The sequence below is a fragment of the Mytilus galloprovincialis genome, chromosome 5 (assembly GCF_965363235.1).
Source record: "Mytilus galloprovincialis chromosome 5, xbMytGall1.hap1.1, whole genome shotgun sequence".
Lineage (NCBI taxonomy): Eukaryota > Metazoa > Mollusca > Bivalvia > Mytilida > Mytilidae > Mytilus > Mytilus galloprovincialis.
Window position 1 is genome coordinate 46,018,308 of NC_134842.1, and position 25,844 is coordinate 46,044,151.

Genomic DNA, 25,844 nt, shown 5'->3' on the forward strand with positions numbered 1-25,844 from the left:
TTCTTTGAGCATTAGATTTTCTATCTGCTAAAAATTCTTGGTACAATGTTTAATAGTCATTTCTGTCGTCTGTTTAAGCGTTTTCAGCTGTTGGTTTCTCCATATCCCCAAGTGATTCAGTTTTTGCCATTCAATGTTCTTGTCCTTGCTGTCTTCAATTCCTGCCATTTCACTGATATAATATCTCAAATTGCAAAGTATTGCAACCCAAGAAATAAGATAGGCACTGAATGATATTTTAAGGCAGACAAATCCCAAATCACAGCTTTTATGTGTGACCCAAGACAACACATAATGCAGCTTTTAATGAAAGCTACTACTGCAGCTTTTTATGAAAGCTACTACTTTGTGTATGAAATGACAAGAAAGGCAAAATCAAAAAGGAGAGAACTGGGACAGATACTAAATGACACTATACATAAAAAAAAAATAGTAGTATTCAGTTCAATTCTCAATAATTAATATTTGCTTATTTTTCAAGGTGGCCATTTTGGAAATAGCCGCCATTTTGTATTTCAAAGATAGATCAAAACAAAATCTTACTTATCTTACTAAGTACACCAAGTCATTCAAATATGTTGATTTTTGTGCTTCAAGCATCAAATCCACTGTGTTTTGTGCAATACTGGAAAATATTTTAGAACGTACGGCAGCCATCTTGAAATAAGCCGCCATATTGAATTTTGAGAGTGGGTCCATAGCTAATATTGCTCAGTACACAAAAATGTACCATCATGCAAAAAATGGTTCTTTCCTCATTATTTGAGCAATTTTTTCACCGATCGGCCGGACTACTAGGGTCATCTAATGTCGCCTTTTAAGAGTATGTTAGAGCTCTGTAAGTGTTTTGTAAATAAAATGTTTCAGAGCAAGATTTCTGGTATTCTCGGAAATGCTGTCTTTTAACTGTTGTAATACAAATCTCTCACAAATTTTCTCACATTATATGACTTTGTACTTTTTACACGCCATACACACTTCTGTGTTGGTTGGTGACTGTATAGAGACTTCAGGATATCATTTATGTTTTTGGTTTTTTTTATGTTGATACTTGTTTAATGTTTTCGTGCATGGATTTCATAATGCCCGCGTCACACTGTCCCGATTTTTATATACGATGGACACCCGAATGAAAAATTGTAAGTTCGTACGAAGTTGGTCCCGATCTCGTTAAAATACCAAAAAGTGACCGAAGCAAGTACGATGAATAACTAAGTCTATACGATGGTGCCGAAATTATAGACGATAGCAAAAGATGGACATACGAAAGTTAACCGAAGACGGGTATTTAAGCTTCATATCTCAGCCGAAGCCTACACGATGGATAACGAAGCCTACACGATGGATTACGAAGGCTACACGAGGGATTACGATGATGGCGCGATGGCCATACGATGTCTAAAAGACGTCGTGTACAGCTTACGATGCATTTAAATTACATGTATATGCCGAAGGCATCACGCGTTTTAAATTGTTTGATCAATATTGAATATATATTATATTGTACATTTCATTTCTGGTTTAATCATAAGACAGAAGTCCGTGGGCTTGAAGGGTAAAACTTGACTCTGAGTCTCTGCATATAATGCCACTAAAATCAGGGAGAGGAAGAGGAAAAGGGAGGGTATGAGTCTAACAGGAAAGTACAAGACCAAAAGAAAAATAGATATAGAGGTGAACTTTAAATGTGTGCACTAGTCTGAATAATCACCCATAATTATGCCCATGTTTACTGATCTATCTTAAAGGTAAGGTAATGGGTTCTTTGATCCCTTTTATTCAAAAAGAGCTCTTTCCAGGAGAATATCATAATAATATAGACAAAAGGAAGGATGTGGGAAAAGCAACAAATGCGGCAAAATATGACATATAGAAAACAAAATGGTTATGGAGTAAACATTCGTGTGACCTCAACTCAAACGATACATAAAAAAAATCAGAATAATGAAAGTTGGTTTCCCTATATACGTGTACCTTCAGTGTGGTGTACGAGGCGCGTTTATGATTTTCATTATGTTACTTGATATGAAAAATTGACAAAAAAAAAAACATTTTACTTGTAAAAGTAAATCCTGAGCCTGTAATAGCTGCTCTTCTTGTTCCATTTGAATTAATAGAAACAACGCTGTCGCCTTTCTTGTTCTCATAGAATCATATGATATGAGCTCCATGTTTTGTGAACGTCTTTCTTAACTGTCGTATTAGACTGACCAGTGCATATCGCTCATGGCACTTTAAATGTATTTTAGCGCGAAATTAACTTACATTTAGCTAGATTTATTGCCGTCGTAGTTCCATCTTGTCGCCTTCGTAATTTTATTCGATGGCAACACGACGGGATTATGAGGTCTTCACGAAGTCGTGTTGCCATCGTAAGACCTTCGGGTAGCTTCGTGATTCATTCGTGTAGACATCGTAATGTCAAAACTGCCCGATGGAAACGATGGAAACACGAATGCAATACGATGTTCAAAGATGCATTCCCGGTGACATTACGATGGTGAGGATGGTGATACGAACTGTTTACGAACCCTCAACATCGGAAGCACCTTCGGGGATTTTTTAACATGTTAAAAAATTTAGAACCCTTTCCGAAGTTGTCCCCGAAGGCTAGAAAAAGTGGCCGATGGTTAAAGATGGTTAAAGATGAACTACGAATAGCCTGATTTGGGTACGATCAGTCCCGATTTTGAAAATTTCCATAATCGTGTTGCCATCGGCGTAAAAATCGTGACAGTGTGACGTGGGCATTACAGATCAAGAGTAGAAAAATAATATACTTTTACATAACATGATATATATTTCAATGGTTTTAATCAATTAGTCCAGCACCAACAGATTTTAACCAAGAAATCAAGAAACCTACTGAACCAACCAAGACCATCAGGCTGGTTATAAACGATAAAAAAGGAAGCCCGGCAACATCAGTTCACATTGGCGATCCATTGTTGTTAAAAATAACTGGACCAGGTAACATACTGTTTTGCGCATTTTAAATGTTGACACATTTGTGGATCCATAATTTGATTGCAACACATTTTCAGAATACATGATATGTTGCACAATTTCCTTTTCTGTTTTCATCAGAGACCTGTGATGAAATCATTTCTTTTATAGTTCAATCACATATAATTTTGTATTTAAAGCTCATTATAAAAATTTGTTATAATATAGTAAAAAAAGAAATGGCGCAAAAAGCCATTTTCATTATTTAAATTGTCATAATGTTACAAAGTACTAGACTAAGTATAGCCAATCAGAAGACTACTTAGAAATACTTTATATATAACTTAATTACAAACTTAACCACACGTGAGTCTTAGATCAATTTGGTAAAGACTAATGATTTCATATTTATAGAGAGATTTTGAGTATACCTAAAAAATACAGCAAACCAACAAACACACGTACATGAAGACAAGTGTATATAGTAAAGACACATTCAATCTGAATTTACATTGGCAGTAGTTGGTGACGTTAAAATTAAGTTATCGAATAGATCTGTGAACAAAGCAACACATATATATTGTACCGTATCATAATTTACACGTGTACCATGTGCATATACGTTATGAATATCGACACATAGGAATAAAATCGACTGTTTACAGTTATTTGACAATCGACACAATATTATGATTAGAGACTTGCATAAACGAGGACGAAAGAGTATTAGTGAAAATTCAAAGTAATGAATTCATTTACGTAAATTGTCACAATCCTCAACGAATAACGTACAACATGTTTTGTTCTTTTATAGCTGGTTATACAATCGAACCTATTAGTTGTGCTGCATCATCATCTTTGGATAAAGATTACGTTCTGTGGACAAAGTAAGTTTCTATGCAATAACTGTATAAGCTTTGTCGATATACTTACCTTGTAAATCAAAAGATTTGATGTTTAAACCTTTGCTCCTTGTCAAATACTTTTATAAATAGTAGAAATATGCCAATGGTACAATGGATCATCAATAAACAGGCCTTAATAGTAAAACAACATGTTTTTGAATTATGCCTTCACTTTGTTTATCTGACAGATGCAAACTAATGCAAGTAGGTACTACGTACATGCATTATAGATATTTGTGTATATATATAAAAAAAAATGACAATTACTATAAATATATTACAAATTTGTACTTATAGTAACATTTCTTATATTAACAGAAAATTTGACTGAGCAAATAAAAAAATAAATATTTGTAATAATTTCAAATGAAGGTTTCTGTGAATTTTCATTTAATGATTGATTTGACTTCATTTACCTTACAAGATAAAGTAATCGCTACACAACAACAGATAATAGATACTTGTTTGTTCTTTTCAGCAAATCTTGTTCTTCAAAGGATACAGCTGTAATAGAAGATGACTGGAAACACAACACAACAATTCCTAATATGGTTTCGATATCAATGTATGGTTTTCGTTTTGTGAAATCCAACACTGTGGTTGTAACATGTTCTGCCTTGTTTTGTCCAATAGGGTTGCAATGCTCTGCAAACGTAAGTTACCTTTAATGTTATGTTGATTTGAAATAAGAATTGCATATTGTTAGCTCTTTTGCCCATCCGTCGTTGTTAACTTTTACAAAAATCTTCTTTAAAACTACTGGGCAAAATTTAACAAAAAATTCGCCACAATCGTTACTGGGGTATCTTGTTTTAAACAAATGCGTCTGGCGATCTCGTCTTTCGTTCAAGATCCTTGCTGACATCACTAAAATAGAACATGGGGGTAAAAAATAGAGTTTTGTCTCTTATTTTAGAAAAAAATAACTTAATTCCTGGGAGCGTAATTAGATCGCGGTATGAATGTTGTATGATCGTAGTATGGTCGTGGTAGGAGCGTGCTATAATCGTAGAAGAAGCGTAGAAAGACCGTGTTGCAGTCAGAAAGATCGTGATGGTCGTAATAAGTACCTGATGAGCGTAGAAAGATCGTGATAATCGTAGTGAGGTCGCAGATTAAGCGTAGTTAGAACAAACAAATAAAATATTTATCTCGTAATTCACGATATTTTTCTCGTAATTACGCGATAATTATCCCGTAATTATGCCATAGTTTTCTCGTAATTATTTATTTTGTTGTGTGACCCTAATAGGCTTTCGTAACAATGCGACATCAGCAGTAAGATTTATATATATATGAGAATGTGGTCTGTAAATACATTCATAGAGTTGTAATATTAGATTTAATCTTTCACTGGGGTAAAGCTGATGACCGTAACTGCATTCACGGTCATCCCAAGATGTCGGATGAAAAATTAGGTCAGTTTCTGTATTGTCTGTTAAAGTGTTTCTATATCATTTTCTTTACAAATGATGTAAATTTATAAAAGAATCACTCGAAAATCACTAATTACTTCCGAGAAATGTGCATGAAACGGGAAATTCGATTTGAAAAAATCGTTAAGATGGCCGTAAATCATAATCAAAATATTTACAAGATGACCGTAACATAAAACAAGGATGACCGTGATTGGTAAAAAGATGACCGTAACTTGTAAAGAACACTGTGCGGGACAAATTTGCCATTCCGGTATCGGCAAATCTGACTTTGTCGGTTTACAAGATATCAAAAAAAAATTTTGTCCAGTGATAGATTATTGAAAAATTAAAAAAATGCCATATGTCCCAACTTGTCACTGTTGTCACTCTTGTCACTGCAGCTGATTAAAAGTACATTTCCCATGGGAAATTTGATAATTCCCATGGGAATATTAGAATTTCCCATGGGAACATTGAAAGTTCCCATGGGAAAAATTACTTTTCCCATGGGAAGTTTAGAGTTCCCATAGGAACTTTAAAGTTCCCATGGGAACATAAGTAAATTGTTTGTTCCCATGGGAAGTTCTAAATTTCCCAAGGGAAACTTTAAATTTCCCAAGGGAAACTTTAAATTTCCCAAGGGAACTTTTCTTCCCAAGGGAACTCCTTTTCTTCCCATGGGAAAATACTTTTCCCATGGGAACAATATTTTTTCCCATGGGAACAATAATTTTTCCCTTGGGAACAATAATTTTTCCCTTGGGAACAATATGTTTTCCCATGGGAACAATAATTGTTCACATGGGAAGTGATATACCTAAAAAGAAAACATAAAAAAAATCCTCTAATTGCATGAGTGAAGCAATTTCACAAAACGGACTAAGTTATTATGGGTACAAGTATTTCTTTGAATCTTAATTGTAGAAATATATAATTGTGTGTTCTACGATTTTTGTCTTGGCATGCTTAATTGAAAGTAAATCACTACGTATCAAAAATTTAACTACTATAAATTCAGAAATTATTGCTGTTTTTATTATTGTGAAAATAGTGACAGGGTTATAATCACAATAATATACACTTGCATATTGAAATTTTTTATGAACTAAACAGGATTATTCTAAATTTTGCACACAAAAAAATGATGAAATTGAGAAAAATCGCACTTACAATTGCTAGCAATAATTTCTGAATTTTCAGTATATAGTTTTGCATATATAGCTTTCACACCATTGCACACAGTGTCTTATGTTTATCCATTTGAATGTTTTTGTGTTTTTTTCATGCAGACATTTAAATGTTGATAGGTCTTGCTCATTGTTGACGGCTGTTCAGTCACTGGCTGAAAATACCTTTATCTCTGGTTTTTAGTTGTCTCATTGGTAATCACATACCATATCCTTACTTAATTTCAACACTTCTTAATTTAAGTTATATACATTTGAGAATATCATTTTCAAAAAGACAAAACATTACAATTGGTATAACAAATAAGGCACTTGTGTTTTAATATTTCATCTTTCACTGAGATAACACCATCAAGTAAAATGTGTAAAACAAAAACAGAAAATTAAACAAACAGCAATAAAATAACTCAAGCAAGTGTCAATAAACCTGCACAAATAACATGAATAACATATCTAAGGTCATAAGCAAGTGACAATAAAACATACAGCAATAATATATCTAAGGTCATAAGCATAAACATGCAGCAATATAATACATTGTATATCTAAGGTCATAAGCAAAAGACAATCAACATACAGCAATAGTATATCTAAGGTCATAAGCATAAACATGCAGCAATAATATATCTAAGGTCATAAGCAAGTGACAATCAACATACAGCAATAATGTATCTAAGGTCAAAAGTATAAACATGCAGCAATAATATATCTAATTTCATAAGCATAAACATACAGCAATAATATATCTAAGGTTCTCTGATATTTGTCCTAAAAATGTTTGGCTCTAGCACCACTGTTGAAAAAGTAATGCCCCTTTTTTCAACAATTTCCTCACAGGAAAAAGAGTTTTCCTCAAGGGAAAAAGATTTCCCTTAGGGAATTTGCTGCATAATTATTTCCTTTGAGGAAATTCTTTTTCTTTTGAGGAAATTTGCCGCTTCAAATTTTCCTTTGAGGAAATTTCCTCTAAGGAAATCATTGTTCTTCAAATTTCCTCTAAGGAAATTTTTGAACATCAAATTTCCCTTAAGGAAATGTTTTTCCTCTATAAAAATTTCATAACAGTACAAACATTGACAAACAGTATAAATATATTTTCTCCTAGACTGAATTATTGATCATGTTTATACAAAAGATTATATAAAATAAACACTTTTCATGTCAAATTAACTTGTCTTCTGTTTCAGCTGCTGTGTATAATTATTCTACCCCCTACATAACAGTTCAGTGCATAAATAATTCCATTCACAAGACATCTTCCTTCAATTGGTTGAATAAATTTTGGCAACTTGTTCTTCAAACATCTTCTCTGTATATTTGATATGATGGAGAGCCATGTACATAATATTATGTACATAAATGGATAACGCATGTGTTTATTTCGACAACAAACATGACAAAGACACTTTTTTTTTCTTAATTTCTCCATAATCCATCAGTGAATATGTAGGTTGTTACATTTTACACCATTGTGTCCTTGTGCATCTTTGATAGTACTCCATTTTGTTTATAGCAATTTTGTAGAATTTTTTCTATTTCTTTTTCCAGAAAAACACACAATTGAGTTCATTTCACATTAATTAATCCAATTAGCACATTATGTAGAAAAGTATTAACAAATAAGTTTCCTCTTCAGTATAGACTTGCAGGACCTGACGATGATCATAAAAACCAAGATATCTGACCTATAAATACACAAAATAAAAATAAAAAGTTATAAACATGATAAATGGAGAAAAAAACAGCAATATAAATAGGCTTATTTTATCATGTTTTAATTAAAGTCATAAGAAACCTCAAATTAAAAAAAAATATGTATAATAATTATGTTTTTTTACTTATTTTTAATTGCTTGCTTCCAGGAAGCAATTCGCCGATACATATTTTCCATATACATAGTGACCCGAGCGTAACCCTCCTCGTAAAAATCCGGTGACCACAATATGCAAGGATCTGTCATTGAAATAAACAAATAGCTGATTATACATGTTAAACACGTGCTCAATACCCATGCTTTTTGTGATTTGTTTACTATAAGGTGGCAATCGGTAAAACTCAGCTTCAAAACACGGCATTTAATGAGCAGCATTATTTGTTAAATCATAACAAACAGAGAGAAAAAAAAAATTGACGATTTATATGATATACTTGTGAAAATAATGATAAAATCGTGCACAGAGGACTAAGTTTATGATGTATACATGCATTGGTTCAAAAGTTGGACAAACTTTATTTTTCATCACTCACTCGTTTCATATGACTTTAACATTTGAGAAACTTTCATTTGATATTCTTACTTGTCATGCTTTATATGAGTTCTCTTATTTCAGTGCTTTGTGTCCAAGATTTAATATTCGTTGTTTAGTGCCTTGCAGTGATATTTAAAGTTTAGCCACTTCCAAAAGTTGTTATAGAATGTTCATATGCTGTGTTATTTGAACCACTGTCCTATATTATGGTCAGGTAAGAGGTTGAGTGCTCACAGACATGATATTTTTTTATTAATTGTTATTGTTTTTGAACATGTTGAACTAAATTGGATTGTTTAAATCTTTTCATGTTGGGATCTTTATTGGCTGACCTATAAAGGAAGTGTTGTCTCATTATTGAAGGCCAGCCCATCATTGGCCTTTAATTTCTTGCATCCACTTCTTTGAACTCTGGTGGATAAGTCACTCATTTACCATACCACATCTTCTTATTTTTATAAGAGTCATCATTCAAAGGCAATTACTTTTATCATGTTTATTACTGTAATTCAGAAATTATCCAGAGGTTTTTAGTAATGCGATTAATGTGACTGGGTGAGTATCGCAAAAATAAGAAATCATATTTTGATAACAGAAACATATATATATCATGTATATACATGATATATAATTGATGCAGTTTTATTTTGTAATCACAATAAGTTGTCCATTCCCTGAAAAATCACAATAATAAAGGCAAGCAATAATTTCTGAATTTACAGTATATAGAAGTGGTCTTACCATTTAGGCCTTGTTGTATTCTGTTTATCTTGTTTTGTCGCTCATTTCTATTGAAACTGTTTATATTTTTCATTATTTTTCTATATTTCTTGTCCTATAAAACATAAAAAGGGTAAAAACTATTATTAAACATCAGTATTTTCTTTATATACAATAATATTTAATAAGAATGGAATATTTGTGCTATTTCATTTCACAAACTTTTTGTCAGTCATGACTTTCAAAGACTTTCACCCTGGTCAATAGTTTAAAAAACAAACATTCCCATACTTTTTCTTGGTGTTCGTACTACTTTTTCATTGGACAACAAAAACATGATTCAACTATTCTTCTATGATTTGTTTTGCTTGACTACCTTAAACTCTGAAATATTGTTTACACTGTATAATCTGTATGTGTCTCACTCGTCAAAATTTCAAATTAATATATAAATAACCAATAAGAATGCTATGCATGGCTCAGCTTGATACAAACATACACTTTACACCCTGAACAGTTGGAGCAAGTATGGACACAACATTCAATTCAAACTTTTCTCCATTGGTTAGAGGTATAGGGGGAGGGGGAGATCTCACAAACATGTTTAACCCCGCCGCATTTTGCGCCTGGCCCAAGTTAGGAGCCTCTGGCCTTTGTAAGTCTTGTTTTATTTTAATTTTAGTTTCTTGTGTACACTTTGGAAATTAGTATGGCGTTCATTATCACTGAACTAGTATATATTTGTTTAGGGGCCAGCTGAAGGACGCTTCCGGGTGCGGGAATTTCTTGCTACATTGAAGACCTGTTGGTGACCTTCTGCTGTTGTTTTTTTATTTGGTCGGATTGTTGTCTCTTTGACAAATTCCCCATTTCCATTCTCAATTTTATGGATACAACTCTGAATTGTAAATTTGGATTGTGATTCAATAGTTGATGCAGCATAGGTTTCTGACATTGAATGAATGTGGTCCAAGTACTTAAAAATTTTGAATTGACAATTAACCTCTAAAATGGTCCAATATTCAAAATCTTAATACATGGTTAGATGCAGCATATCAACATGATCAAAGAACCCAAATAATTCATTATTTGATGAAATCAAATAAAGTTCAATTTTGGACCCTTTAGATCTCAATGTGGACCAATTTGTTAACGGGCCAAAATATCAAAAATCTAAATGAATGGTTAGATTCAGCATATCAAAGAACCCCATATATTCAATTTTTTGGAAATCAAACAAAGTAAAATATTGGACCCCAATTTGGACCAACTTGAAATTTGGGCCCATACTAAAAATCTAAGTAAATATTCAGATTCAGCATATTTTAAAACATGATTAAAGAACACCAAGAATTTAAATATTATTAAAATCAAAATAAGTTTAATTTTGGACCCTTTGAACCTTAAGATAGACCAATTTAAACAGGACCAAAAAACTAGGAAGCTTAATACACAGTTAGATTTGGAATATATATATCAAAGAACCCCAATAATTCAATTTTCTATAAAATCAAACAAAGTTTAATATTGGCCCCTTTTGGCCCCTAATTCATGTAATTTCTAAACTCTGGACAAAAACTCTGGTCACAAACCCTGTGTTTGAGTTTCATAGATTTCTGTTAACTTATACTAAAAGTAATTATGCGAAAACCAAGTGTCTTCGGACTACGACGACTACATGATAAAATTAAGAATGGGAATGGGGAATGTGTCAAAGACCCCCCTTTTTTGGACTATCAATGCATTTGAATGGGGACATGTAATTACCCCCCCCCCCTTTTTGTCCTGGGTTAGGAAACCCCTTTTTAAAATGACTGGATCCGCCCCTGAAGGGTCTATCATTAAGTTTGACAACTTCAGACATACTACTTTACCAAAAAAATTGACACATTTCATCCAATTTAATTCATTCTTTACTTGCTATTTCATCCATAATATTTTAAAGAAAGAAATTTGGAAGGAGTATGATTTTAATTTGCAAGTTATACACTATCCAAACTAGAGACCTAATAGAGTAGATATATACTTGACTAAGGGAGCTACCATTTGATTTTTATGGGGGGGGGGGGGGGGGGGGGGGCTAGGATGAAAAATTTTATCCTGCATTTTTTTTTTAGCTGTAATCTCTGTCCTGCCTTTTTATTTTTCACTCTGTTCGTTCCTGCCTTTTTTTTTTTTTAGTTTATCCTGACTTTTTTTACCTAAATTGTCGTCCTGACTTTTTTGCTAGTGTCTCATCCTGCCTTTTTTTTTTCTCAAACAGTCAGGGGACTTACTTAAATGAGTGATTTTCTAAATCACTGATTTAAGTAACATTATTTCCATAAAGGTTGGAAGTTAGAGTTGTCTTTCTTTAATAATCACCTATTTAAGTAGTACAAATTAATCACTAGAAGAAGTGATTTAATTTTATTGTAGCTTTAAATATAGAATACTAATGATCCAGGGACTAATTTTGTTTCTAAACTTATCAGAACCAACATCTGTGTTGTCTAGGATGACCAGGTCATTTCAGGTGATGACCTTGTACTGAATCTAGGATAATGACATAAAAATCACTTGTTTAAGTATCAGACCTCAATTTCCTTCCCAAAAATCACTTCTTTAAGTATCATTCTTTTAATTATCCCTACTAATTTCAACACCCCCGAACAGTGAGATTTTTATCGCAACAGTAGAATTTTATTACATAATCTGAAAGATGAAACCTTGAACTTCACAGGAAAAATACTCCCACTGCTGGGAAAAATCTTTGAAGAAAGTATCAGTTCATTATGTAAAGCCATTATTATAGCATTTTTTCAACTAAAATAGAATTTTCAGCTAAATGATAGCATCAAAGGCAGAAACCTTTCTACTTAAAAGAAGCAAAAAGTTTTTTTTTTTTTTAATTTTACTAATTAAAAGATATTATTTAAACCAGATGTGTTTAAAATTTGGAAAAAAATACAAAATTTCAATTTGTGACAAAACCACAATTTTGCTACACGAATAATTGATTTAAAAATCACCTATTTCAGTAAGTCCCCTGACTGTCAAAACTCCTGTTCTGCCTATTTTTTTCAAATTTCATCCTAGCCCCCCCATAAAAATCAAATGGTAGCTCCCTAATTTAAATCATACTTGGGGTGACTGGCGACAAAGATTTAAGGAAATAGATGACAGTTTACCTACAATGATCTAGCTTCATGGCAATGGCATACATTACAGACTACATCATGTACATGGTCATTCTTAATTGTGTTTAAACTTTGGGAGTTCATTTTTTTAATGTTTAAAGCTAACAATTTCAACTACATACATTTATCAAGATTTGATTCTACATTTATATATAATTGTGTATGTCACATGTATGTACATGATGTATTTTAATGTAAAGCATCTGAAAACTCATTAGCCGTTTTCATAGCCTATGCCTGAAAACAGAGATTTCTTATTAAGGAGAAAGCCCCGCCCCCCCTTTTTGGTGTGAAATATTTTGTTGATTATATAGGGAATCACTGAAGCATGACTGGAGCAAGCATCCCCCTCTGCCCCCCCCCCCCCCCCCTCCCAAAAAAAATAATTAAAAAAATGGAAATTTCTGGATCTGCCCATGTCAACCTTTCACTCAGGTCATTGGTGAAGAGTTGTCACACAAAATAAATGATATCAAATGTTCATATGTATATGTTTTAGCTCGTGTAGGTGTAAGGAGGCAACCATTTGATTTGTAGGGCGAAAAGGGTGAATAATCTTGCCTTGTAAAACTTGTGCTATAAATAAAAATTAATACATTTCCATTTAAAAATCCGTCAGCCCAATCTCATCCAGTGAAATAGATTATTATCTGTTTTCGAAATTATATGGAAGTACTTAGTAGTTCAGACGCATTGCAAGGCATTTTTTCTAAGGAGACGTGTAGACTCATTTAATTGGGGGAATGGAACCAATAAATTGATAGGATCCGATATGATCTTCCCAGTAAGGAGCACCTATTTTTTTAGGTAATTATTATTAGTGTCGGTGATCTCACAAGTAAATCAGAGAAAATATTGCATGCAAGTTAATAAGCAGAGAAGAGACAATTATCAACTTGTGTATTATTCATTTTCTCGCAGTTATTTACGGTAAATTAACTAAATGTATATATATCCCAAAACAGGTGTTCGGTTCTAGTACTATACAATTTAGTAAAACTGCTATATTTTGGGGCCGAAAAGGGGTCTTACTGAACCTACTCCTTTATAAATCTTAAGTAGGAATGCGTGGGTTCCATTTCATGAGACCTACACGGATTTTTTATAAAATAAATTTAAAAATTATAAATACAGTTTTCAATTCTTTCCCGGCATAGATAAAAAAAAATATGAAAATAAATAATCTTTTGAAAATAATACGATATGGTTTAATTATTTCACTTCATTATAATGATAAATCCTTTAGATCTGAAATGTTTAATTAAAACGAATTTATCATTTTGATCTACCGATAAACTTTAAATTGAAGTGACATGGTCAGTTAAGTAACCTGATTAGTTGCATGGCTGATTACCATCTTACAGGTGACCCAGTAATTTTCCATATGACACTAGCGTGTACCCTCGGGGTGTGTATAACTTATTTTTTGGGGAACATCCTGTCCACGTGTAATACTTAGCATATATTGCAACATTTGACATTAAACAAATTTTCTTTGTAGCATCGGAGGCAATTTCATGTTCAACCACACAGAAAATTTCACACAAAAAATATGATAAAATCATAAGAAAAAGAATAAGAAATACTAACAAATAAATTTGGCATTAATAAAACGGGGATTCGTGTATTCAAGAGCTTATTTTCAGTGGACAACAACAAATGGAAGTTTTTAACGACCTTGACTGGCTATAATATATATATAGCACTTGCACGGTCGTTCCAGTGGACATATTTCATACCAGATTACTTATTCTTTTTATATATATAACAATTATTGTTTAATCTGATACACGTACCTATAATGTACAGTATTTTGAACAGCTTCAAATATATGGGGTCCGTAGTAATACCGCAACGGTACGTCTAAACACTGCTAAGGACTCCTTAGTGCACTAAGGACTATACAATGCCACTAAGGACTAGAAGGAGTGCTGTTGTGTGTATTATTTTTACATATTATGTTAGAGATTGATATTTCATGCATAAATTTCAAATTTTATAGAAAAATAATCATAAATAAACAAGATATTCAACATTATTTAGGCACGTGCCCGTTTTTCTTTGATATGCCGAAAATCAATGAACCGTTTGACACGTGCCAAATGACAAAACAATTCATTAAACAATCATAATCTTTTTATTTTAGGTAATAAACAATTGTATCTAAAAAAATGTATGCTTAATATTTATAATTAAATGTGTTGTTCTTATGAAAAATGATTACAGAACAAATAATTTTGTTTTTGTTTTACTTCTTTCCCGACAAAGTTATTTGCCACAGGTGCACGACTTTGATGTGCGCCTACTAAATGACTAATAAGTTAGAGTGTGGTCAGCTTGTTATGTTAGAAACGTCGCACGCTACTGGTGTTACTTTGGTAAAATCACGGACAAGACACATTCATCTTCTTAATCTTAAGAGATATGAAGACAAAATAAATATATATATTGATAAGTGTTTTGTTTTTATTTTAATTTCGACAAAGATGCGTGTATATATACAAATGGTTTCACTAAAACAATACGCTGGAATTGAGAGAGAGAAAATTATGTGTCGTTCTTGGGGTTTATCCAAACCACTAGTTTTCAACCAGCTTGATATTTGTTTACAAAGGCTTCATACGGTACTTATTTGTTTGTATATTTCGACATTTTATTATTCTTCTAAAAGTAAAAGAAGTTAAAAAAATCATTTCCCGATTTTAAGTCAGATTAAGTTTCATTTTCAAATATATAAAAGAGACAAATGTTTTAAAAATGTTCCACAGTTTTTAGTACAGTATTTACGAATTTTTTTTCAGTATGTGTAAATTTAGAGCTAAAGATATAATTCTGACAGAGAAAGAGAATGCTTCGTATGAATGCCTTGAAAATATGCCTTTACCCAGAGACATGTATATGTCTCTGGTAACTATAAAGCGAGATCCGTGAACAGAACCCCCAAATGAGACCCCATTAGTTGTGGCTTATTTTTGGTCTTTTTAGCTAGTTTCCTTCCCCTACATTACTTGTAAGTTGATCGTTTTTGTAAAGCAGCACTCGATGTCTGACAGTATATTACCAAGAAATGCACAAAATATTGAAAAAGAAGGTTTAGAAAATTTAAATAATGGTATGCACACACACTCCCCTGTCAGCACAGACAATTGTATTTTTGTAAACGCGCCAAACTCATTTCTTCCACAGTGAGACAAGCTTTACAATGACAATGTTGATGGTGGTGAAAATCTAGTCCAAATAATTATTACGTCTTGCAAGGCTATTTTATTTCTGGAACGCTTTCCTCTGACGAAGCCGAAATGTGAAACCAAATCAACAAGAAGTCTAACATCTATCACCAATGGGTCTTCAATGCAACGAGAAAATCCCACAACCCGAGAAGGGGTTCCTAACCAAAGACAAATGGGGGGGGGGGGTCCAACTACATGTCCCCATTCAATACAATACAATACAATATGCTTTATTTGAAAAACACTCCGTCACATTAACATGTGAAACAAGAGGTAAATTACAAAATACAATCACATACAATTAAAAAAAAAAAAAAACAACTTAGAAATAAAATATATATTATATATATTATAATATTTTAACATTATAATATTTTAGTTAACTTTGAAATGAATATAGACACATTTTTAAATATTAAGTTAATATTTGTCAATGACAGTTAGTCCTTTCATTTTTGCTTAATTCTGATATTTCACATAGTACTCTGGAATATGCTGATTTCTGATATTTTTTAACTAATAAAGAATTGCATTCAAATAAATAATGGAATTCATTGCCAATTGCAGTTAAACACAGATTGCATGTCCTTTCTTCTTTTGGAATGACTTATACCATCTTCCCAGCTCTACTGGGATTTTACATTGCAGCATCTTAATTTTGAAATATATTTACGTTCGAATGGTGTTAATTTTAAAATTCAAATGCATTGATCGTCCAATAAAGAACAATGTAGAAAGGGGGGTTCCAACATGTCCAACCCTCAGACCCTCCTGGATCCCTGCCTGTGAGGCATGCTTTAGCTTGCCATTAATGTATACTAGTTGAGTGATAATGGACGTCATATTAAACTCTTTGATATTAAAAAAGAAACTAAAATAAAAATCATACAAAGGTCACAAAGGCCATAACTTCTGGCTCCTGAATTAGGAAAAGTGCAAAATGCAGTCAGGATAAAAGCCTTTACTGTAAATTCCTGAAATTACAATTATATAAATCATCTCACATTTTTGCGCATTTCTTGAAATTGGTCATATTAATAAATGCATGCAATATTTTCAGAAAATTTCAATATATAGGCTTTTTAAAAAAAGTCAATCTTGTGCATGATTTATCAATGATTATACTTGCACAATTAACGCATGTTGTTCTCAAAACTAAGAGGTGTCTATGCTATTTATGACAATTTTCATGGTTCAGTGGTTATAGTTAAGTTTTTGTGTTTTGGTCTGTTTTTCTCATACTTTATGCAATAGGTCTACTATATTTGTTGTATGAAATGATTGTAAGGTGAACATGTCTAGTGGGATGATGTCATCTGACCTTGACCTCATTTTCATGGTTCAGTGGTCAAAATTAAGTTTTTGAGTTTTGGTCTTTATCTATTAAATACTATAAGCCATAGGTCAACTGTATTTGGTGTATAGAAATATTTTATGATCTATATGTCAGTGGCACAGGTTTTATTTGACCTTGATCTCATTTTCACGGTTCATTGATCAGTGTTTTTGTGATTTGGTCTATTTTTCTTAAACTATAAGTAATAGGTCAACTATAATTGTTGCATTGAAGCCTTGTTAGCTGTATATGTCTGCCTGGCATGGTTCATCTGACATTGAGGCTTAAATTAAAATATTATTTGTTTGCCCTTTACCGACCGACTCTATAAATTCGTTCCGACTGAAAATCTTTTATTTGTATTTACCAGCAATATTTTGTTTTAATTATTTTTTGTTCCTCCCGAAAATCTTATATTTGTATTTCCTGCTCAAAACTTTTTTACCGGAATCCACAGGTTTTATCTTCCCCGCATAAGGTTAAGTCCATTTGGTATCACATCAGCGTTTGGCATGAACACTTGCATTTAGAGATTCAAAGCTTTTGATTGAAGTCGATGTTGAAAGTATAACCAACGTTGCCCTTTATACTTGAAGAGCAGGGTTCATTCAAAAAAGTTTGTCCAATACAAAATTATCAACGTGTGTACAAAATATTTTGTTAACGGATGTTGTATCCTATATAACATGTATAAGGATGACGTTTAGTGATTCGTATATCCGGATGATTATGTTATTGCTGCCTATTACCAGCTTTGACATTTTATATATATCTGAAATGAACCGAAGTCCTGTAAATTGGAGAATAATTGGCAGTAAAATCGCCAAGTTTTCCTTGCAGACCATTTATAAATGCGATGTAAAATATGTGACATTTGAGTTTCAAGTCTTTTAGCTTTTTTTTTATAACACCCGGACACACTCAGTCTCTAGGGTTGTAAATAAAGTAAGATAAATGCTTAGTTTTAGCTCTTTTAACTGGTTGCATGATGACGATGGTGGGAAATGCACTGCTGGGCAGTGGCTTTATATTCTAGTCAAATATTTTTTTTTTATTTCACAGATATCATATCTGATAATTTCAGTTCAAATTTTGATAAAATTGGTAGAATGTCGGAATGACACATACTATAGATAGGGGTTGGAGGGTCCGGATCCTGAAATCCCGGGCTTTAAAACATGAAATCCTGAGCTCCCGAATTTAAATAAATTTAAATTCTGCATCCCAAAAATTAAAAAAAAAACCAATTCCTGGAAATCCTGAAATCCTGAGCTTAAAAACACCCAATCCCGAAGTCCCGATAAAGGTCCTACCCCCTAATAGATTGCACATAGTAAAGCTGTTTCACAAACCATGCTAGGGAGATATATATGATATTAATAAATCTTTCGGTCAAGTTAAGCGTACAAGGTACATGTACGTAGTACAGAATATCAGTGCAAGTTAAAACTCTTTAAAAGTTCCAGGCATATAATTGTTGAAAATATGCTCGAGCCCTATATTTTGATATTTAAAAACAAATAGAAGTGCATATAAATTAACTTCACATTATACATGATAATTTTTTTTCATAACTTCCTGGGACTATTCAGAAACTTTAATAAAAGTAAAGATTAGTAAAATCGATCATTCTTAAAACAAGAGCAAATACAGACAAAAATGATATCATTCAGATATTGTATCTATAAAATAAAATATTATACCTACCTGCCTACCCATGACAAAAAATGTACCGAGCCAAGTTATTTTATGGGAAAGAAAAATAAAATATTTTACCTACCTACCTACCTTGTTTAAAAAAATAGGGTCGGAAAAGGGCAAACAAACAATATTTTAATTTAGGCCTGACCTCATTCTCATGGTTCATTAGTCTTTATTTATTTATCTTGGTTAATGTTAAGTTTATGTGACAGTTGTGATAAAGCTTTATACTTAGGACTATCAACATATTATCAATGATTAGTAAAAGAAGGCGAGACATTTCAGCACGTGCACTCTTATTAAACACACATTAATATACATCATGTACATTAAACAGCAAAAAAAAATATTGATGCAAGATGCCATTCAATAATAACTTTTACTCTTTTATGTATAGGACAAGAACTATAGAAGATACAGAGAAATTATAAACAGCAGAAATGATAGGCAATTTAAAATTTGCAGAAGCAAACTAAACCTAAATGGTAAGGCCACTTTTATTTATTTTTTTAAAGTTGTTGAATTTGAAAGATGATAATCATGATTACTATAAAAATTAAAAGATGTGGTATATTAAATATGAAAACTATCATGGCTTTAAGAAAGCAATTGTAGGCCTGTGACGACCTTCAATAATGAGAAAATCCATACCCTATAGTCAAAGTAGGCAGCTATAAAAGACCCAAAGATGAAAAATTGAAACAATCCAACATGTCCAAACTGTAAAACTAATTGCCTAGTTTATTACAAAATAAATTACAAAAAATAAATATAACCGGTATGAAACAACAACAACAACCACTAAATTTTAGTGTCAGACTAAACTTACAAAAACTACAGGCTCTGAACTTTGGACAGGCACAATAGGAATATGGCAACCTATGATGTAAATTTCCTGCAAACACAGACTGGACTAATGTAAATCAACTAATTTTTCGCGACTACTTTATTTTGCGTTTTATACTTTCTAGTCTACATCACAGCTAATTATTTTTCGCAAGGTTCAAGTTTACTTAATGAATTTTAATAAAGAAAGCTACATATGAAAAACATTTATTGCTGTTTCTCTCTCCATTTATAACATTTTATTTGTTTATTTTGTGTATTTATAGGTGATCAGACATCTTGGTTTTCACGATCAATAGGTCATTACTGAAGAGGAAACTTAAAGTTGAAATTTATTTACAAAGTGCATAATTGGATTAATTTGAACTGGAATGTGTGCTTTCCTGCAAAAAAGAAACAGGAAATTTCATCATTATCACATGATAATGCCAATAAACAAAATGGAGTTCTATCATAGATACACAAAAACACTATTGCATAAAAGCAACAACATATTATATATATTATTCGAAAGAAAGGAGAATGCAGAACAAATACTATTTTGTTGTTGAAAAAAGGAACACCAGTTTTATCCACTCATTTACATCGCTCCCTCATATCAAATATACGGAAGAAGATCATTGAAGAACAATTTGCAAAAATGTTTTCTCTTAGAATTGAAGGAAAATGTTAAGTGAATGGAATAATGTATTCACTGAATTCTTACGTAGTGGATTGAAAACTGTACACAAGCTGAAACAGAAGAAAATTTTAATTTAAAATAACACTAAAAGTGTATATTTTATTATTTAATCTGCAAATATATAAACAAATTCTTTAGAACACCACAAATGGTATGACATTCAAATTGGTTGCTTATTAATGTATTGCATTGAAACAATTACATGAATTACAAAGAAAACAGAATCATTTGCTACAAATTTTTGTTATAAATCATAGTTAAATTTTATAAAAAGTATGAACAATACCTAGATCTAAACAGTCAGACTTTATCAATTTTCAATGTCATTAAAATGTTGAGTCAAACATTTATGAAAGTTTTGAATATCATTTGCATCAACTATACAGTCTTGTAATAATTATATTCATACTGTTTGTATACATGGTATAGCGAAGAAATGTTTAACAAGAACAAATAAGGGAAATTTGATGTTCAGAAATTTCTTTAGAGGAAATTTGAAGAACAATGATTTCATTAGAGGAAATTTGTTGTCTTGAAGGAAATCTTTTTCCCTTGAAAAAACAATTTCCCTTGAGGAAAAAACAATTTCCCTTTGAGGAAAAAACAATTTCCCTTTGAGGAAAAATCTTTTTCCTTTAGGGAAATTTGATTTTCCTTGAGGAAAACAACTATTCCTCTAAGGAAATTGTTAAAAAAAAGGGGCATAACTTTTTCAACAGTGGTGCTAGAGCCAAACAATTTTAGGACAAATATCAGGGAACCAATACCAACCAAGTTATCAACTTCATTTTGACTGAACTCCAAAAATTAAGGTGAACAACTTTTGCACTCAGCGGAATTGCAAACTCGTCCCGGAGACAAATCTGCTTTTCTGAGATGTTTTACAAGGTTCCAAAAATGTGTTATCCCCTACAGCTTTCCATCCAGCTAAGGCAGAAGTATATTCTCTTTTATTCTCATATATCCAGTATTTGCAACAAATTGTAATTTTTCTGAAGAAAAAAATTCAAATGGAAAATAATGTTTGTATTGTACATGTTGTAATATAGTATGTTCCCATGGGAAGAAAAATTGTTCCTATGTGAAAAAAAATTGTTCCCATGGGAAGAAAAATTGTTCCCATGGGAAGAAGATTTGTTCCCATGGGAAGAAATATTGTTCCCATGGGAAGAAAATTTGTTCCCATGGGAAGAATTAATTCCCATGGGAACTTTTTGTATTCATCTTTTCCCATGGGAACTTTAAAGTTCCTATGGGAACTCTAAACTTCCCATGGGAAAAGTAATTTTTCCCATGGGAACTTCCAATGTTCCCATGGGAAATTCTAATATTCCCATGGGAATTATCAAATTTCCCATGGGAAATGTACTTTTAATCAGCTGCAGTGACAAGAGTGACAACAGTGACAAGTTGGGACATATGACATTTTTTTAATTTTTCAATAATCTATCACTGGGCAATTTTTTTTTTGGATATCTTGTAAACCGACAAAGTCAGATTTGCCGATACCGGAATGGCAAATTTGTCCCGCACAGTGTTAAAGGATGACCGTAATTTGTAAAGACTGACTGTAATTTATATAGGACGACCGTAACTTTTATAGGATGACCATCAATTCTAAGACATATCCGTATTGTATTCAAAGCTTTTTTGTTGAGTTTGTCGATCTCAATGATAGGGACTCGGTTAGCGGATATAAATATGTTTCATAAATTTCTTTTTTTAAACTATAATATAATTGGCCATATTTAGGATTTATAACAATGATAGTAAATTGCATATTTCTCGTAAACAATGAAATATTTATTGATATCGACGTTAAAATTTTAACACAAATTGACAGCGATATACGACGAAAATTTGAAGAAACATGAATGTGTCCCTAATACACGGATTCCTCATTTACACTATCATTTTCTATGTTTAGTGGACTATGAAAGTGGGATAAAACTGTAATTTGGCATTAGAATTAAAAAGATCATACCATAGGGAAAATGTGTACTAAGTTTCAATTTTATTTAACTTGAAGCTGGACAAACGTACAAACAAACAGACGAACGGACGAACGTACGCACAAACCAGAAAAAGATAATGCCAATAAATGGAGCATTAAAAACATTAATAATACTTACGAATATTTGGTAATCGAGCCCATGTGTATGGTTCCAGAGGAAGCAGATTAAAATCTTAATTTGTCTTGATATATGCAGGCGGAAACACTTTTGAAATAGAACAAAAGAATCGAAGCTCTGTGTTTATCGAGAAAGCGATAAATGTTAACTGTAATGTTAGATATAGTAACAAAATTTTAAAAAGTGAATAGAAACAAATAAAACGACAATTTTCTTATTTTAAAAACACCATTTGCATAAGTTTTCAATGTATCTATTACATAGTAATGCAAAACAATAAGATATCACGTCGACGACATGGTTCTTATCGGGGCCTTTTATAGCTGACTATGCGGTATGGGATCATTGTTGAAGGCCTTACGGTTACCTATAGTTATTAATGTTTGTGTTATTTTGGTCTTTTCTGGATAGTTGTCTCATTGGCAATAATACCACATCTTCTTTCTTATATATGGTATATAGTTGGATGTAGAAAATGCATTACCTCCGATTTTTTTTTTATCACGGACGGAGAACATATCAATCTTTTAGTTCAGAAATTTTCGTGTCTGCCCTTCCATTATGTGAATCAAGAAAAAAATCCCCAAAACAGGTAACGATTGTATCGAAAAGAGAAAAATCGAGTGCACCTTTTTATGTTAGGGCATGTTTGGGGTGTATATTTTGTCTTTAAAACGTACAAAGCAAGAGTATTTTATATAGCATCTCGCTTCAGATTCTATCATTATTATATATCAAAGCTACAGGTTGACTTTATAACGTAAAGAAATGACAGTACGAAAAGATGAAATATATGGGTCAAGTGAGATACCTATCTAATGAATCACAAAAACAGAGTAGGTGTGTTCGAATAGCTATTTTTTCTAAAAGTACTTGACGACAGTCTTTTAATTTGGATGATGAAAATGGATATCTTCGAAAAAATATTATTTTCTTGAGTGTGATAACTAGGGTTTATAATCTTCAACCACTGAAAATGTTTAGTTCGCCCTTCCACGAAATATTTAATTAGAATTTTTTTAAATGCTTAAGAATTTTCAAAAATTCCATCTGACATCCGAACAGACAATATTTTTAAGTTGAATCAATGCAGACAAGATCATTAACTAATGCTCATTTAGCTAGTAGATACATTTGTCTTTTAAAATATAACTGACATATAACGATCGATCGTAATGGTGCTATGTGGATAAATTTATCAGTTTTCAAGAGCAAAATTGGCAGAGCGTCATCCCTACAATGGCTTCCATTTTTACGATTGTGAGCATGAACTGGCGTAATGGGGAGATACTTTTTGAAGAAGTAGACTCCTGACTGTATGAATAACATTTCTGTATATATACAAATTGACAACGTTCCGCCATGTGATACGCTTTTCGTACAATACTATTTTAAGGATCTACTTTGCTGGAGATCACCCTCACTAGTTTATTCGAATGATATTTTCAAAATATTTCTGTTATTTTATTTGCACGACAAAATGAAAGACGATATAATATCAATGGGTGTACATGCAATTTTTTGGCATTTTTAAAAATGTGTATTTATTATGTCATTAAAAGGAATCCCAGAAACAAAACAAAAAAGTCTTTTGTCGAGCAGTTGAAGGCTGTGCACCGCATTTTTTTCATTATGCTTGTAAGGTGTCATTTTATCGCGCTTTTGTAGCATATTTTCCCTTTCTGTTCATTTGCATGTCTTTTGGCAAATTCATTTTAAAAATTAAACCCTCTACTGTAAAAAAGATACATATGGTAATCTTTGCATTTGAAGCACGTCTTATTTTCTTCTACCTATAGGATAAAACTCTCATATTAATATGTGTATACCAACACGATTAATCATTTGATACAAAAAGATAGTTATATAAATACGGATATTTCTTAGAATTGAGGGTCATCCTTTAAAAGTTACGGTCATCATTTACAAATTACGGTCATCTTAAAAGCAGTTACGGTCACCCTTGTTATGAATCGCTGATTCTGTTACGGTCATCTCGATTGTGATTTACGGTCATCTTGGCGATTTTTTCAAATCGAATTTCCCGTTTCATGCACATTTCTCAGAAGTAATTAGTGATTTCCGAGTGATTCTTTTATAAATTTACATCGTTTCAATGTATGATTTGTAAAGAAAATGATATAGAAACACTTTAACAGACAATACAGAAACTGACCTAATTTTTCATCCGACATCTTGGGATGACCGTGAATGCAGTGACGGTCATCAGCTTTACCCCAGTGATCTTTTATTTCTTTCGTCTCAGTTTCGGTTTTCTTTATTTATGAAATTTAGCCCTGCGTAAATGGTAAACCCACTGTAAGCAGTAGAAGAAGGAGAAATGCCGACCAAAAATCGAAGAATGTGTACCTACAAGAATCTGTGTCCACTTCTTTTACTGTTGTTGACTATAGAATAGACACAAGTGGCTGTTCAGGTATTTAATTTGCCCATTCAAAGTAATATATTAAAGATAGTTCCTTCATATCTCATTGCAACGAACATGAAAAGAAAATTCGTATTACCATGTAAAAGAGGGACGAAAGATACCAAAGGGACAGTCAAACTCATAAATCTAAAACAAACTGACAACGCCATGGCTACAAATGAAAAAGACAAACAGAAAAACAGAAAAACAATAGTACACATGACACAACATAGAAAACTAAAGAATAAACAACACGAACCCCACCAAAAACTAGGGGTGATCTCAGGTGCTCCGGAAGGGTAAGCAGATCCTGCTCCATATGCGGCACCCGTCGTGTTGCTTATGTGATAACAAATCCGGTAAATAGTCTAATTCGGTAGGTCACATTCAGGAAAGGGAAGGGGATTGTAGTTACGACGTAAGGAACATATCCGATATCATTTGTGATACGGTTATTCCATAACGGTCAACCAACTCGTGATGGCGTCCGTAAAATTTACGAAGGGATGATTTCAACTTCACCATTTGGAACTCTTGGTTTAATAGCTTCCTTGTGAACAGCAACCCTCTATCAAGAAAATCATGATAGGAAATGCAAGCACGGGAATATCGTATCAATTGGGAGATATAAACGCCGTATGCAGGTGCTGCTGGAATGTTGCTACTTAGAAATGGAAAGTTCACAATTGGAAAGCTGAAATCATCTCTTTTGTCGTAAAGTTTTGTTTTCAACCGACCCTCATTGTCAATTTCTAGATGTAAGTCAAGATATGAGGCCGAGTTAACTGTATCTGTAGTATCCTTTATCTCTAGCTCGATTGGATAGATGCGTTCCACATAGTCACCAAATTTTGAATTATTTAGTGAAAGAACATCATCTATATG

General features: G+C 32.4%; 1 protein-coding gene and 2 long non-coding RNA genes across 4 annotated transcripts in view; 2 read left to right on the top strand and 1 right to left on the bottom strand.

Moving 5' to 3' along the window:
• The window catches only part of LOC143075919 (uncharacterized), a 35,384-nt gene that overhangs the window by 8,649 nt on the left and 891 nt on the right, over positions 1-25,844 (top strand). The window contains exons 5-8 of the mRNA XM_076251503.1: positions 2,825-2,970; positions 3,761-3,833; positions 4,330-4,504; positions 24,827-24,968. Coding sequence (XP_076107618.1) covers positions 2,825-2,970; positions 3,761-3,833; positions 4,330-4,504; positions 24,827-24,968 — 536 coding nt within the window. The remainder of the gene's footprint in view (positions 1-2,824; positions 2,971-3,760; positions 3,834-4,329; positions 4,505-24,826; positions 24,969-25,844) is intronic.
• LOC143075916 (uncharacterized) lies at positions 5,515-13,486 on the bottom strand. Of its 2 annotated transcripts, none has more exons than XR_012978462.1 (3): positions 13,166-13,486; positions 9,447-9,540; positions 5,515-8,141 (listed from the first exon to the last, which is right to left on the bottom strand). It is a non-coding gene; the product is annotated as an uncharacterized LOC143075916 (long non-coding RNA). The 2 variants fall into 2 exon arrangements; XR_012978461.1 differs by having other exon boundaries at positions 13,201-13,464.
• On the top strand, positions 15,631-20,754 carry LOC143075920 (uncharacterized). Its single transcript, XR_012978463.1, has 3 exons — positions 15,631-15,716; positions 19,269-19,356; positions 19,984-20,754. It is a non-coding gene; the product is annotated as an uncharacterized LOC143075920 (long non-coding RNA).